The sequence below is a fragment of the Propithecus coquereli genome, unplaced genomic scaffold (assembly GCF_000956105.1).
Source record: "Propithecus coquereli isolate 6110/MARCELLA unplaced genomic scaffold, Pcoq_1.0 Scaffold69, whole genome shotgun sequence".
NCBI classification, from domain to species: domain Eukaryota; kingdom Metazoa; phylum Chordata; class Mammalia; order Primates; family Indriidae; genus Propithecus; species Propithecus coquereli.
The window spans coordinates 5,901,131-5,914,551 of record NW_012152951.1 but is presented as its reverse complement, the minus strand read 5'-3'; the positions used below and the strand labels follow the sequence as shown (position 1 = coordinate 5,914,551).

General features: G+C 33.2%; 1 protein-coding gene across 1 annotated transcript in view; it reads left to right on the top strand.

The window, feature by feature from the left end:
• Nucleotides 1-13,421, top strand: part of LOC105823664 (ankyrin repeat domain-containing protein 30A-like) — a 69,555-nt gene that overhangs the window by 38,434 nt on the left and 17,700 nt on the right. Inside the window, exons 9-11 of the mRNA XM_012660910.1 lie at nucleotides 1,636-1,706; nucleotides 11,214-11,286; nucleotides 11,401-11,404. Coding sequence (XP_012516364.1) covers nucleotides 1,636-1,706; nucleotides 11,214-11,286; nucleotides 11,401-11,404 — 148 coding nt within the window. The remainder of the gene's footprint in view (nucleotides 1-1,635; nucleotides 1,707-11,213; nucleotides 11,287-11,400; nucleotides 11,405-13,421) is intronic.

Sequence of the window (13,421 nt, the reverse complement as noted above, 5' to 3'; positions counted from 1 at the left end):
TGGAGATTTAAAGACCTTTTTTTAAGTGTTCTGTGTCCATACATATTTACTATATTGTAAATGAAAATTGAAAATTTAAATTATAAAATCCCAATTTATACATTTATTTGTGGCATAAAAATTCATTGTATACTGGGCACTGATATTTTATATCCAAAATATTTCTGGAAAAATCCTTCATTTCAAGCATGCTTTGCCTTTATTTTATAATATTGCCTTCTAATTCATCTCCCTCCATTTATATATATGTCCCGAAAATTTATTTTCCCCATATCATTTAGAGTAATTTATCTTCAGTGCACATAGGATGATGAACCACTACTTAAATATTAATAGCCATGTATCTTAAAATTTCATATAAGGTTCCATGATCTGACTTCTGCCCAGAAATATACCGATAGCCATTTCTGTAGCTGCCTTTTTCTCTGAACTCCTGGAAAGGCCCTCCTTGCCAATACCGCTATTGTAGACACATGCATGTACTCTCTCAGGCTTCTCTCCCTCTCTTGATGCTTCCTGGCCTGCTCTCACCCTTTCCTGGCCTCTCAGCTTTTGAATGTGGTTCACCTCACTCAGGCATGACACCTAGCAAAGGCATCTTTGACACGTGGATATTTATATTCTTTAACCCCAGTGCCAATAATTATTGAGTAAAATAGATAAAGAGTGTTTGTGCTAAGATGTTTTGAAAGATCATCCCTACAGTCTAGGAGCAAAGGGGATAGACATGGAAAAAATAACTTACAGTTCAGGTGGGAAAGCTACGGTAGAGAAATCAGTGAAGTGCTGAGGCAGCCCCAAGGACGGAGATGCCTGTTTATCTGGGGAAAGAGCCAGAGCCAAGGAGGACTTATGTTTTAAGAGTGTTATATCCATGGATATTTGCTATGTTGCTAATTAAAACTGAAAAAAATTAAAATACAAAATCCAGATTTATACATGTACTTATTTGACAAAAATCATTCTATACTGGTGCTGATATTTTGTATGTGAAATATTTCTGGAATCATTCCTTCATTTTAGGACCGCTTTGCCTTTATTTTGTAATATTGCTTTCTAATTCATCTCCTGCATTTATTTATATGCCCCTGAATTTAATTCTCCTGTAGCATTAAGAGTGAGATCTATCTCCAGTGCAAATAGCCCCATGAACCACTCCTTAAAATATCAATATCCAATCACCTTAAAATTTCATTTAATGCTTTCATAATCTGACTTCTGCCCAACTCTCCATCTTTAGCCTGTCTCTATCTTCCCTTTTCTCTGGCATTACTGAACTCCTGGTGATGCCCTCCTTGCCAATCCCTCTATTGTAGAATTTTAAATTTTGTTTTGTTTCTGTTGATCGTGTTCATTTATGTTAGGTGGATGAGTTTGCAAGTGACTCCTTGAGATGCTTGTATGCCTTGTAACTGGTGACATCCAGTGCCTCCCTGAGTGGGTTCTTGAAGTTTTGCATCATTACAAGTACTTTTCACAAAAGTAGATATTCTGCTAAAGATTAAGCTTTATTTAAACTCTCAATTTATAAAATAAAAATGAATTTTATTTTTTATCTATTTTTATAAAGACTAAAGCTTTTATCAAACTCTTTTAAGTGTCTCATTGTAACTAAATATATAAATTTGTCAGCAGAACCAGACTTTGTAGTGGCATCAGCAGAAGAGCAAGAAAAGCTTAAAGGAAGTGAAAGTACCCAGCCACAGGTATAAAAACATTTAAATTTAAACTTCTAGTTTAATATTATGTTCTTTGCATTAATAATATAGCATTGTTCAAAGTAAAATACCTTCTGGACTAGCATTTTAGAATCATAGGTCATAATTTAATATTTAATATAAAAAAAAATCCTTTTAACCAGTTAGAAAACTTACACCATTCTTAAAATGAGTAGTAACTTACAGGTGATCTTTGCCCTTGGAATGGAGGCAGACACTTTCTGGAATATTGCTTGTTGTTTCCTTTTTATTACCTCATTATATTATAAGGAAGATAACATCAAGTACTGAATTATAAGTCTAAGCAAAAGAAATTATGAACAATTTCATAGTGAAGGCCACGGAGGCGGATTCATGTTAAAGCAGTAAACATTCCCATTGTTTCCACATTTGCAGTTTCTCATTGCCAGTCACCAGTGCCTAAGCTAAATATTTCCTCTGCCTTGTTGGTCTCTAATTCACTTCAATGTCTGCATTCTGGAAAAGATGGAGTCATATAATCAATCCAACTATGTATTAAGAGAATCATGCCTTGCAGAATGAAACCTTTGGTGTTAGAGTATAACACTAAGTTTGCAACATATTTATGTGTAGAAAATTGGTAAATAGTGTCCAAATTATTGTATCCACTATCATTAGTGGACCTTGGAATATTTTAGAACTGGCCTTAAGCAGATACTCTGTCTAGATACATAACATTATCATATTATTGTATATGATTTGAATTAAAACTTAAGAATTTGCTTTTCTTTCTGATTGGTGTTGAGTTTGTTCTCTGAATTTAAAGTTTGCCTAGTTTCCAGTTGTTAACCTTTACAAACAGTAGTGAAATGCAGTATAAAGAGTCACTATTGAAGGGATGGTGGGGTAAAATCTTTTCAAGTGAGGAAGGCTTTGCAATAATACAAATCATCTGTTAATTCATTTTCAGTGCTTTAAAATAGCAAATTAAGTGCATTTTAAAGAAAGAATGACAAAATTTGATTTGCTGGTTGGTGTTTTTCTTTATCATAGTCTAAGGCAAATTATTTTTTACTTCTTGGTTACAATCTAGTGATTTTGGAGTAGCTACACATAGATTAAGAAGTTGAACAGTTAAATCAATTAAATTTTCATTATTTTTTTATATCTCTTTGCCCATACTTGATTACTTAAGGATAAAGTTATTTTTAAAACATGTACTCTGATAGAATAGACACCTGAGAGACAAAATAAGCACATTCATCTTCCACATTTGCAAAAATGGTTCAAGAACTAGAAATAAATAAGGATTGTGATGCAGAAAATGTATTTGTATATCCCAATGCTCTTGTGTGGAAAAGTATGATGAATTGTGGATCAAAGAAGGCCAAGTAGAGTGGAAAAATAAACTAAAACTCATCACAAAGGAGTTAAAGCAGAATTTTGTTGAAATTTGTGAAAAATATAAAATTGCAGTTTATCCCTAGGACAAGTTACTTCATGATGACTCTAAGGGAGGAACAACCTTAAAGGAAATACCTTCTAATTTAACAAATAATAGACTTGATTGTAGGAGGTAAAATAAGCACCTTGAGTGTCTATCTCTGTAATATTTTCAGGCATTTCCTGAACAAAAAGACCTCAGTCTCAGAAGTTTCTTTCTTTCTCATTCATACTCTGGGTCGCTGGAATATGCTTATGTTATCTTCTAAACTTTATTTAAATGAATAAATGACACTGTGAAAATGATAACAAAACAGATGCTAAACATGTTTTTAACACAGTTGAGGAGGAATTTTTATAAGGATACAGAAACTAAAAAAGCGTGGAAGTTAGAGAAGTTACAGTTGGAATGTAAGAACACAAAGAGTTTGATATGCAAATGACAAAAAATATGAACACAAATACCACTAAGTGGAAAGTAGACATTGGACATGTGCTTTGGTGTAGCAGTGGCTTACATGCTGACACGAAGTGAGGCATGTGACTCAAATGAGAAGACGCAGTATATGTATTGTTACAGATACTTATAAGAAAAGAAAACCAATAGAGGACTTGTTGCAGAAGCTATTGTATGATAACCACAATGCTAATAAGTGTAAAAGCATAAAAACTGAATTAGAAAATGTGAGTTGTTCCCCATGACATAGTCACACATCCAATCTACCAAAAAGAAAAATTGCAGTAATATATGCAAAGATGTATGAATGAGGTAGGCATGTGACAGGTAGAGTTCCAGGCTTTGGAGAAAGAAAAAGTTGAAGTTCCAAAAGAGGTCGAAGGTTCATTTCCTGCTGTTCTTTTTTCTGTTTATAAGTTGTGTGATCCAGTCTGATTTTCTGCTTATGAAAAGCTCACATGTAAAATGGAGTTATCCAAATATGTGTGATTTCTGTTACCTAAATGACAGAAGTTCAGGAAAACTTTCTCATCATCTTTGTTCCTTAATCATCCTATGTCTTTCTATCAAGGAATGGTGGGCTAAAATCGTTTTAAGTGAAGAAGGATTTGCAATGGTACAGATCATCTGCTAATTCATTTCTGATTAGCAAAAATGAATCAGTCTTTGAAGTGGCCTATGAACTGGAAAAGTGATTTAGCTACACAACATGTGACTTTATAAAACAGAATGAACATAAAGAAAATTCCTACAAGGTGTAATAAGCTCTTGCATTTTTTTCCTATTGACTTACACATGAACTGCATTTATTTAAACAATAATATGGTAATACAATGGGAAGGAAGCAATGACCAAGAACACATATAAAAATGTACCTAGCCTTGAGAATTAGAACAAATATCCCCAGCTAAAAGAATCTGTTTATTGTACTTTCATGTGTGCAGGTTTATCTGTTTAACTCAGACTGTTAGAACTTATAAATCCATCATGACCACTTTAAATATTTTTGACAACAAATATATATGTTTACACATATTTTTTTTTAAAAAATTACTACTCTCAAATGTTTCCGTTGAATCAGATCATTACACAGTGTTGCTTAATAAATCATGGTAAGTTTTCACATGTGTGATTTTTATCATATTAGTAGCATAAATCCTTAGTCAAAAATGTATTATTTGACTCCAAAGTAGAAAGGTGAGTTCAATACATTGAGGTTTTTTTGTTGCTGTTGGGTTTTTTTTTGTTTTTTTTTTTTCGAGACAGAGTCTCTCTCTGTTGCCTGGGCTAGAGTGCCATGGCATCAGCCTAGCTCACAGCAATCTCAAACTCCAAGCCTCCTGCCTCAGCCTCCAGAGTAGCTGGGATGACAGGCGTGTGCCACCATGCCTGGCTAATTTTTTCTATATATATTTTTTAGTTGTCCAGATAATTTCTTTCTGTTTTTAGTAGAGACGGGGGTCTCGCTCTTGCTCAGGCTGGTCTCGAACTCCTGACTTGGAGTGATCCTCTCGCCTCGGCCTCCCAGAGTGCTAGGATTACAGGCGTGAGCCACCGCGCCCGGCCCATTGAGTTTTAAAATAGACAAAATCTGGTGATACTCTTCTTTACAAACAGGTGAGGCCTCCCACTCCCTGTGGAGGCATTAAATTTCTTTGCCAAAGTCACATTTTCAATGTATCTGATTAATTTGATTAATTTATCTGGTACTTTTCTGACTCGGCATTATGGAATTGTATTATCTCTTTTGGTGCCATAAAATGCTAGGTAATGGCACCTTAGGAGCTTTGGACTGATCATTTAATCTTTGTTGGTTTTACTTCCATTATCAGTAGATAAGGGGGCTGAAGTAGATAATTACTTCTGTTGTTTATCCTCCAGCTATAAAATTTGATGGTTACAGAAAGTGAATTCAGAAAGCATCTCATCTTCTAGAATTTCACACCAGCAACTCTGCAGTTTCACTCTGCTCCCTGTGTTGTGGCAAACTTTGGCTCCAGGGAGTGCCTTCACTTTTGTGATAGCCCAGGATCCAAATGAAAAAGAAATGATAGAATGTAGTGGGAAAAAGAATAGCTTAGTGCAGAAAGGAGAGATCTTATCTTCCTTTGTGTTCCTGAAGCCCCACAATGTCACATCCTTTCAATCTGGCTATTTAATGTAAAATCCAGGCAATAAAGGCAGATGACATGTTCTGTGTCTTTGTCATTTTATTTCTCAGTTTCTTCCAGTCAAATGGGGTGAAAATTCGTATTAGATAGTGAAGAGTTAATGGACATAAAGGCACAAAATTGAGAAGGGTGCTTTTTGAAATTTTGGGGAATTCTGTTTTATTCACTCAAACAGAAATGAAGCACACTTTACCAAAATTTTAAGAATAAAATGATAATGAGTATATCTCATGATTATATGATAATTATATATAATGATAAGACTAAAGTAAGGATAAAATATTTTACTGACTACTATTATGACAATTAAGCTAAATTAAGTGATAAAATCAATAAAAATAAAAAAGGTCTTTCTATTGAATAAAGTATTAATAATTATCCTTCATGTCAAACTTTCGTTAAAGGTTGGAAAGGAAAGGAAGAATCACAAAAGTAATGAGATAGAAGTATCAAAAAACCTCTATGATGGTGATGATGACAGTGATGATGATAAATTAATCCAACAAAGAAAGGTTGGAAAAACTGATAATCACCAATTTGCTAGGAGGGAGAATGAAGAGTTGGATAGGTAAGCCTGTAGCAATACCTAACAATAGTACAATGTTATTGTACTCTAAAACTAATTCTAATTTGGGCTAATCTTCATAATGAACGAATTTCCTACTTTTGTTAGAGATATTCAACCTTGCCTGGTAATCAGAAAAATGCAAAGTAATAAGCAATGAGATATCATTTTTTCCTAATCATACTGATAGTTTATTAATAAAATTATAACCAGTGTTGGGAAATGTGAAGAATACACTATTGGTAAATTCTTTTTGATGAGTAATTTAATAATGGGCATCAAAATTTCAAATATGTCCTCCGTTTAACCTAACAGCTTCAATTCTGTGACTAGCGTCTACAGGAAAACATGACTCATGTAAACACACACACAAATTAAGAATATTTATTATCTATGATATATACATAACAGGCCAATGTATATATAATATGTATATAATGTTTGTTAATATATATATGTATGTTAAGGATGTTTATTTTAACATTGTCATATCACAAAAATTGGCTCTGGATCAAACGGTAGGTTAAAACCACAGTGAGTTATTAAAAAGTCCCAAAATAGTAGATGCTGGTGTGGATGCAGAGAGAAAGGAATGCTTATACACTGTTGGTGGAACTGCAAATTAGTACAACCTCTACGGAAAACAGTATGGAGATTTCTCAAAGAACTAAGAGGAATTGTTTAATATTTGCTCTCAGAAAGATCTCCCTTTTTTAAGATACTTAGTCTTGACTAGAAGAATTATCTACTAATTTTTTTTGTAAATAGTTGTTAGTTTTGTTTTTTGGTACTTTTTAGGGGCTCATGCTCAACTCAACATAATGGTCTTCAGTGGGAAATTTTAGTTCTTTGTAAATTTATGTCAGTATATGATAGTGATATTCTTATGCATGTGTTAACTCCTTTAAAAAGTGCATACATAGAGAAAGGAATGCTTATACACTTTTGGTGGGACTGCAAATTAGTACAACTTCTGTGGAAAACAGTATGGAAATTCTTCAAAGAAATAAATGTAAACTTACCATTTGACCCAGCAATCCTACTACTGAATATCTAGCCAAGGGAAAAGAGGTCATTTTATCAAAAAGATATCTGCAGTCAAATGTATAATTCATGATTGCAGAGATGTGAAATCAACCAATGTGCCCATCAATTCATGAGTAGATTAAGAAAATGCGATATACACACACACACACACACCCCCCCATGGAATACTACTTAGTCATAAAAATGAATGAAAATAGTGCCTTTTGCAGCAACTTGGATGGAACTAGAGACCATTTTTCTAAAAACAGTATCTCAGGAATGTAAAAACAAACACCATGTGTACTCTCTAATAATGGTAGCTAAACAATGGGCACACGTAGGCACAAAGACATGTAAAGGTCATTGGAATCCAATAAGGGGGAGGGTGGGGTGGAATAAGGGGTAAATACTTAATGAGTATAGTGAACACTATTCTTTTGATGGGCACATGAAGAGCCCCAACTTAAACAATAATACGAGGTATCCGTATAACAAAAACATTTGTACCCCCTTAATATTTTTAAATTTAAAAAAGTAATTGTGAATTTTCTGCTGGTAAGCCCAGCTTTTTATTTTAGGATTAGAGACTAGGCTAAAAGTGTACAAAAGTTACCAGATTATTTTATTTGCCAACAACATCATAGTTAATTAGAGCATTTCTATTTTTGAACTATATTTAATGACACATAGGTATTTTAAAAGTAAGGCTTTTTCCCCCCAAGATGTTTTCCCGTTTTCCTGCTACATTCATGTTATAATAAGTGCCTCATTGTATGTTTAAAACTTAATTTACATTAAACATTATCATATTTGAAGACAAAACCAAAAAAAACCACAAATCTAATTATTACTTCCATGCCTAAGAGTCATTACTTATAGGTAGTGAGCTTCAGCCTTTCAGTATAGAATTCAAGTTCAGGGTAGCATTCATCTCCCATGATTCGCTTCCATGTGTTTTACACTTTTCCTTTCAAGGTCCTAGGAGCCACCTAGACTCCATGTGCCTCTTCTTGGCGCTCACATTCTGTTCTCTAAATAGAATGGTTTTCTCCCACTTTTTTGGCCTGGTGAGCCCTCTTATGTTTTTACTCTTCTGTGAAGCCTTCTTTGTGCTAACATATAACTTTTCATAGATTACCTCTTACATATCACATTTGATCATAAGTGTATATTTACTTGTTTTTGGAAGGAGGAAATATACATTTCTTTTTATGTTGTTGGTACTTCATAACTGTTTTTTCCATTAATAAATGAATTGAGATAGGAGAGAATTGGAATTTTACAAAAATTGTGTTTTTACTCTTTGTCAGTGGAATTATTAGAAAACATTGACTTTTTAATGGATTTTTAAAGCAGCAGTCCTGAGTTTGCATATGAAGGAAGTAAGGAAAAATAAAAATGTAAAATGGACCTCAAAAGAATCTGCAATGACACCAATGTTTGAAGAGGCCAATTTACTAACTGGTATCTACTACAAGTGAATGATGACAGCAGTTTAAGTGAAATAAATGAGGATAAAGGAGGGAAAAATCTTCAAGTTCTTTACTTCACTGTGAAGTAATGTTAGCAGTGATTGCATTTCCTAGAAATAGAATAGTGTGGCCTACCAAAGCTAGAAAATTCTCAACTATATCAATGCTGCTAAAAGATTGATTAAGACAAAGAATAGTGACTTTGACAAGGAACATTTTCAATAAATAGTCACCATGGTACCCTGCCTGTGGTAGATAAACAGACAACTCTTGAACAAATTTTCGATGGGAAGAGCAATAGAAAAATGAGTAATGAGTGAAGAAGAATGTGGGATTCAAGGGAGTTTTGTTTAATTTTTTTATTTTACAATGGAAGTTTTTAGAATATTTTGTATGCTGTTGGGAATGATCCAGTAGAGAAGAACATATATATGAAATTTACTTTTGTTTGCATGTCTAAGCATTAGAAGGCTTGCTCCATTATCTTTTAAAGATGTATAGTAAGCTAATTATCCTTAGAACTTCTATTTATGTTGAACTTTTTGGTAAGAGGTTGTTCCTTCAGAATTGACTCAGAAATGGAATATTTTAAAGCAATTGAACATGCAAATATTGACCTAAACATTAAAGTATCATACATAGGTTTTTGAAAATGATGTATTAATAGACATACAAAAATTAGGCCATAATGAATTTAAAATAGAATTTAAACATTTCTTGGTAATTGCATATATTACAATACTTTTTGACAATAGCATCATGAATAGCTATGATTTTGTAAGGTTCTCTAAAATATTAGGGGTATCAACTTTATAGTTTAGATTCTGGGGAGAAGGGGATCATTTTGTTTATGTTCAATAGAAAAACAAACTATTGACAATCTATCCAAGATCATTACTTTTGGATTATAATGCTGAAATGTGTAAAAACCATGTTTCCTTGTACCAGCAATGTCATGGACGTATACTGTGTGCTCAGTAGGTGTTTGTTGAATGCATGAATAAACAGTTGAATAGATAAATAAATGCCTGATGATGAATTTCTTTAGAAAAAATCAATTTTGAGTTATTGAAAGGTTTCCCAAATTACCTGGTTATAAAGTCTTTTTGTTTAAAAAAATTGCGAGATTCACAAATTTTTATTTACAATTATAGCCAGAAATGGAATAATTATATGTATGGATTTGTCTGCTATCATAGCACTTAAAAACAATCGAAAATAAATATGACTTTCAGAGCATATTCTGAAATACACATTTTGGAGCCAGAATTCTTGAGTTTGAATACTGTGTCTGCTACTGACCAGCTGTATGTGCTTGCATAAATTACTTGGCCTTTCTGTGCCTAGTTTCTTCTTTTATAAAATACCTGATATGTTACCTACCTCGCAGAATTGTTGAGGATTACACTTAGTTTAACACATGTACAGTGCTTTAAATAATGCATAGTAACTTCATAGTAAGTTCTTAAAATGCTAACAAATAACATCATTGAAAAATACTTCCCGGGAGGAGGGGACGGGTATTTGCATACACAAAGAGTGCAATGCGCACCATCCAAGGGATAGGCACACTTGAAACTCGGACTTGGAGGGGAGTGGGGAGGCAAGGGCAACATACATAACCTAAACATCTGTACCCCCATAATATGCTGAAATAAAAAAAAAAATTCCCTCATATATGGATGTAAATAATATATTCCAAGTAAGTTTTAGTGCCAGTAAAAATTGGTCTTTATTGAATAGGACAATAACATTAAACCTGGTATATTTCCTTCTATCAAATAATGCAAGTAACATGTTTTTCCTTCTGCTTTCACTGTCAGAAAGCTTGATCTAAATTTTATTCTTTGTTGTGATATTATTAATAGTGTTTTCTTTGTCCTTTAATGCTGCTCTTTATGTTTATAGTCTGCCTTGTAGAAAATTTTTGTATTTTACATTACCTGTTAAATAAAATGGTAAACTTTATGAATAGGAAAAATAAATGGCAAATGCAGAGATTTTATATAATGAACAATAGTTTTAAGTATTCTTTGTATTCTATATATTTACTATTTGCCTGAAAGGAATTATTTGTGTTTTTAGGCCTGGAAAGAAAATATCCAAGGAAAAGAACAAGGTATTGTAAAAAATAAATTATCAAAAATATTCTTGTTAAAAAATATATAATGAAAGGTAAAGTGAAAAAAATAGAGAATTTTTGTTGTTAAGACATTTGCTTTGAAAAACTGATTAAGAAACAGTAGCCATTGATGAAGATACCCTTTTAATAAAAATCCATTCTTTTAAAAAGTACCTGTGTTTGTGCTCATATGAAAAATGGATAATGATTATTTCTGTACATTTAATCTGTGCTATAAATATTGTGGGGACTTTGAAACAATGTTATTTATTTTGTAGGTGAAAAACCAAATGCATTCTATGAATGACCTTGATGACTTGACTTGGTCATCTGAAATAGCCTCAGGGGATTGTGAGTTGCCTTCCTTTAACTATAAGACTGTTCTGTCGCTCATTAAACAACATGAAATGTGTTGTAAAGGTAGGACCATTGCCTAAGTGTAAGGCCTTTTTATGTATCTTGTAGTCATGTATGTGTACACTGCTTAGCACTGCACTGTAGAGCACTGATGTGTTAGTGATGTTCATCTCAGAAATACACTTTATGTTAAAATGAGAACTATTGTATATTTTATACTCTCAGCCAAAGAGCTAGAATTCCACTGTACTTTTCTCAGTGTGAATGGTACCCCCAGTCTTTTTGTTGACTCTGCTTCTCTCCTATGCCTTTAACCAAGGTCAGGTTACCATTGTCTCCCACCTGGAATATAAATACTACAATAACCTTAGCACTGCTTTCCCTGCTACTCCTCCTCCCAAAACCATGGTCTACTCTGTATCCACAATGGCATAGTTTGAAAAATTCGATCTGATCATGTTATCCCCCTTTGCTTAAAAACCAGCTATGACTTCTCATTGCTATAAGGTTGAAGACCTCAGTCCTCTAGCTTTATTGGGGATCATTTCATGCCCTTCTTTCTTTCTCTGTGTCCCAGCCACTGTCCTAGGTGTTTGTTCCTGCAATCAGTAGCTTTGGTGAGGTATAATTGATATATGGTAAACCATACATATACATAAAATGTACAGTTTGATAAGTTTTGACATGTGTACACATGTGAAACCACCACCATAATCAAGAGAATTAACACACCCATCAATAACACCAGTCTCCTATGCTCCTTTATATTCCCTTAGTAAAAAACTTATGTATTGTTTTCCAAAGTATTTATATCATTTTCCATTCTCATCAGCAGTATATGCCAGTTCGGTTGCTCTATATCATCATAAACACAGTATTGATGGTTTTTTAAATTTTTTGTATTGTTACTCATTCAGATGGATGTGTTGTGCATATAATTGTGGTTTTAATGTGAGTTACCATAATTACTAATAATGTTGATCATCTTCCCATGCGCTTATTTACCATTTGTGTATCTTCTTTGGTGAACTGTCTTTTAAAATCTTTTCGCATTTAAACAATTATGTTGTTATTATTTGTTGAGTTTTAATAGTTCTTTATATATTCTGGATACTGTTTCTTTATTGACTGTGCTTTTTGCAAGGATTTTTTTCCCAGTTTATGGCTTGACTTTTCATTCTCTTAAGAATATCTTTTGAGGAACAGAAGCTTCTAATTTTAATGAAGTCCAGTTTTTCTGTTTGTTCAATTATGGATTTGGGTTATTGTGTCATATCTAAGAAATCTTTGCTTAGGACAAGATCTCAAAGAATTTATCCTATGCATTCTTCTAGAAGTTCTTGTTTGTGTTAGTTTTAAGTCTTATATTTAGATCTCCAGTCCATTTTTAGGTCCTTTTTGTATACAAAGTGAGGTATGGATTCAAGTTCTTTCTGTGGGTAGGGATATTGTATTGTTCCGGCACCACATATTTAAAAGGCTATGCTCTCTCCACTGCATTTTCATTGTGCCTCTGTCAAAAATGGGTTGGCTGTATATGTGTGGATCTGTTTCTGGACTTTATTGGGTTCTATTGATTTGCAGATGCTCTTTGAATTAAAATGGCTTTGTGTCCTGATAGACCCATCATTTAAGTAAAAAAAAATACTTAAACCCCAATAAATTCATCATAAATTTGGAAAATTATAAGTCAAACCATCTTAAGTTGAGGGTCATCTGTATTTGGCTTTCATTATACAGGTTGAGCATCCCTAACTGAAAAACCCAAAGTCTGAAATGCCCTACAGTCTAAAACTTTTTGAGTGCCAACATGATGCCACAAGGGGAAAATTCCACACAGAACCTCATATAGGCAGCTTTGTTTCATGCACAAAATTATTTATTGTATAAAATTGTCTTCGGGTTATGTATGTAAGATGTATATAAAACATAAGTGTATTTTGAGTTTAGACTTAGGTCTCATCCCCAAGATACTCATGTAGATGCAAATATTCCAAAGTGTGAAAAAAATCTCAAGTCTGAAGTACTTCTGGTCCCAAGCATTTTAGAAAAGGGATAGTCAACTTCTACCAGTATCATGCTGTGTTTTGATTACTGTAGATTTATAGTAATTCTTGAAATCAGCCTTC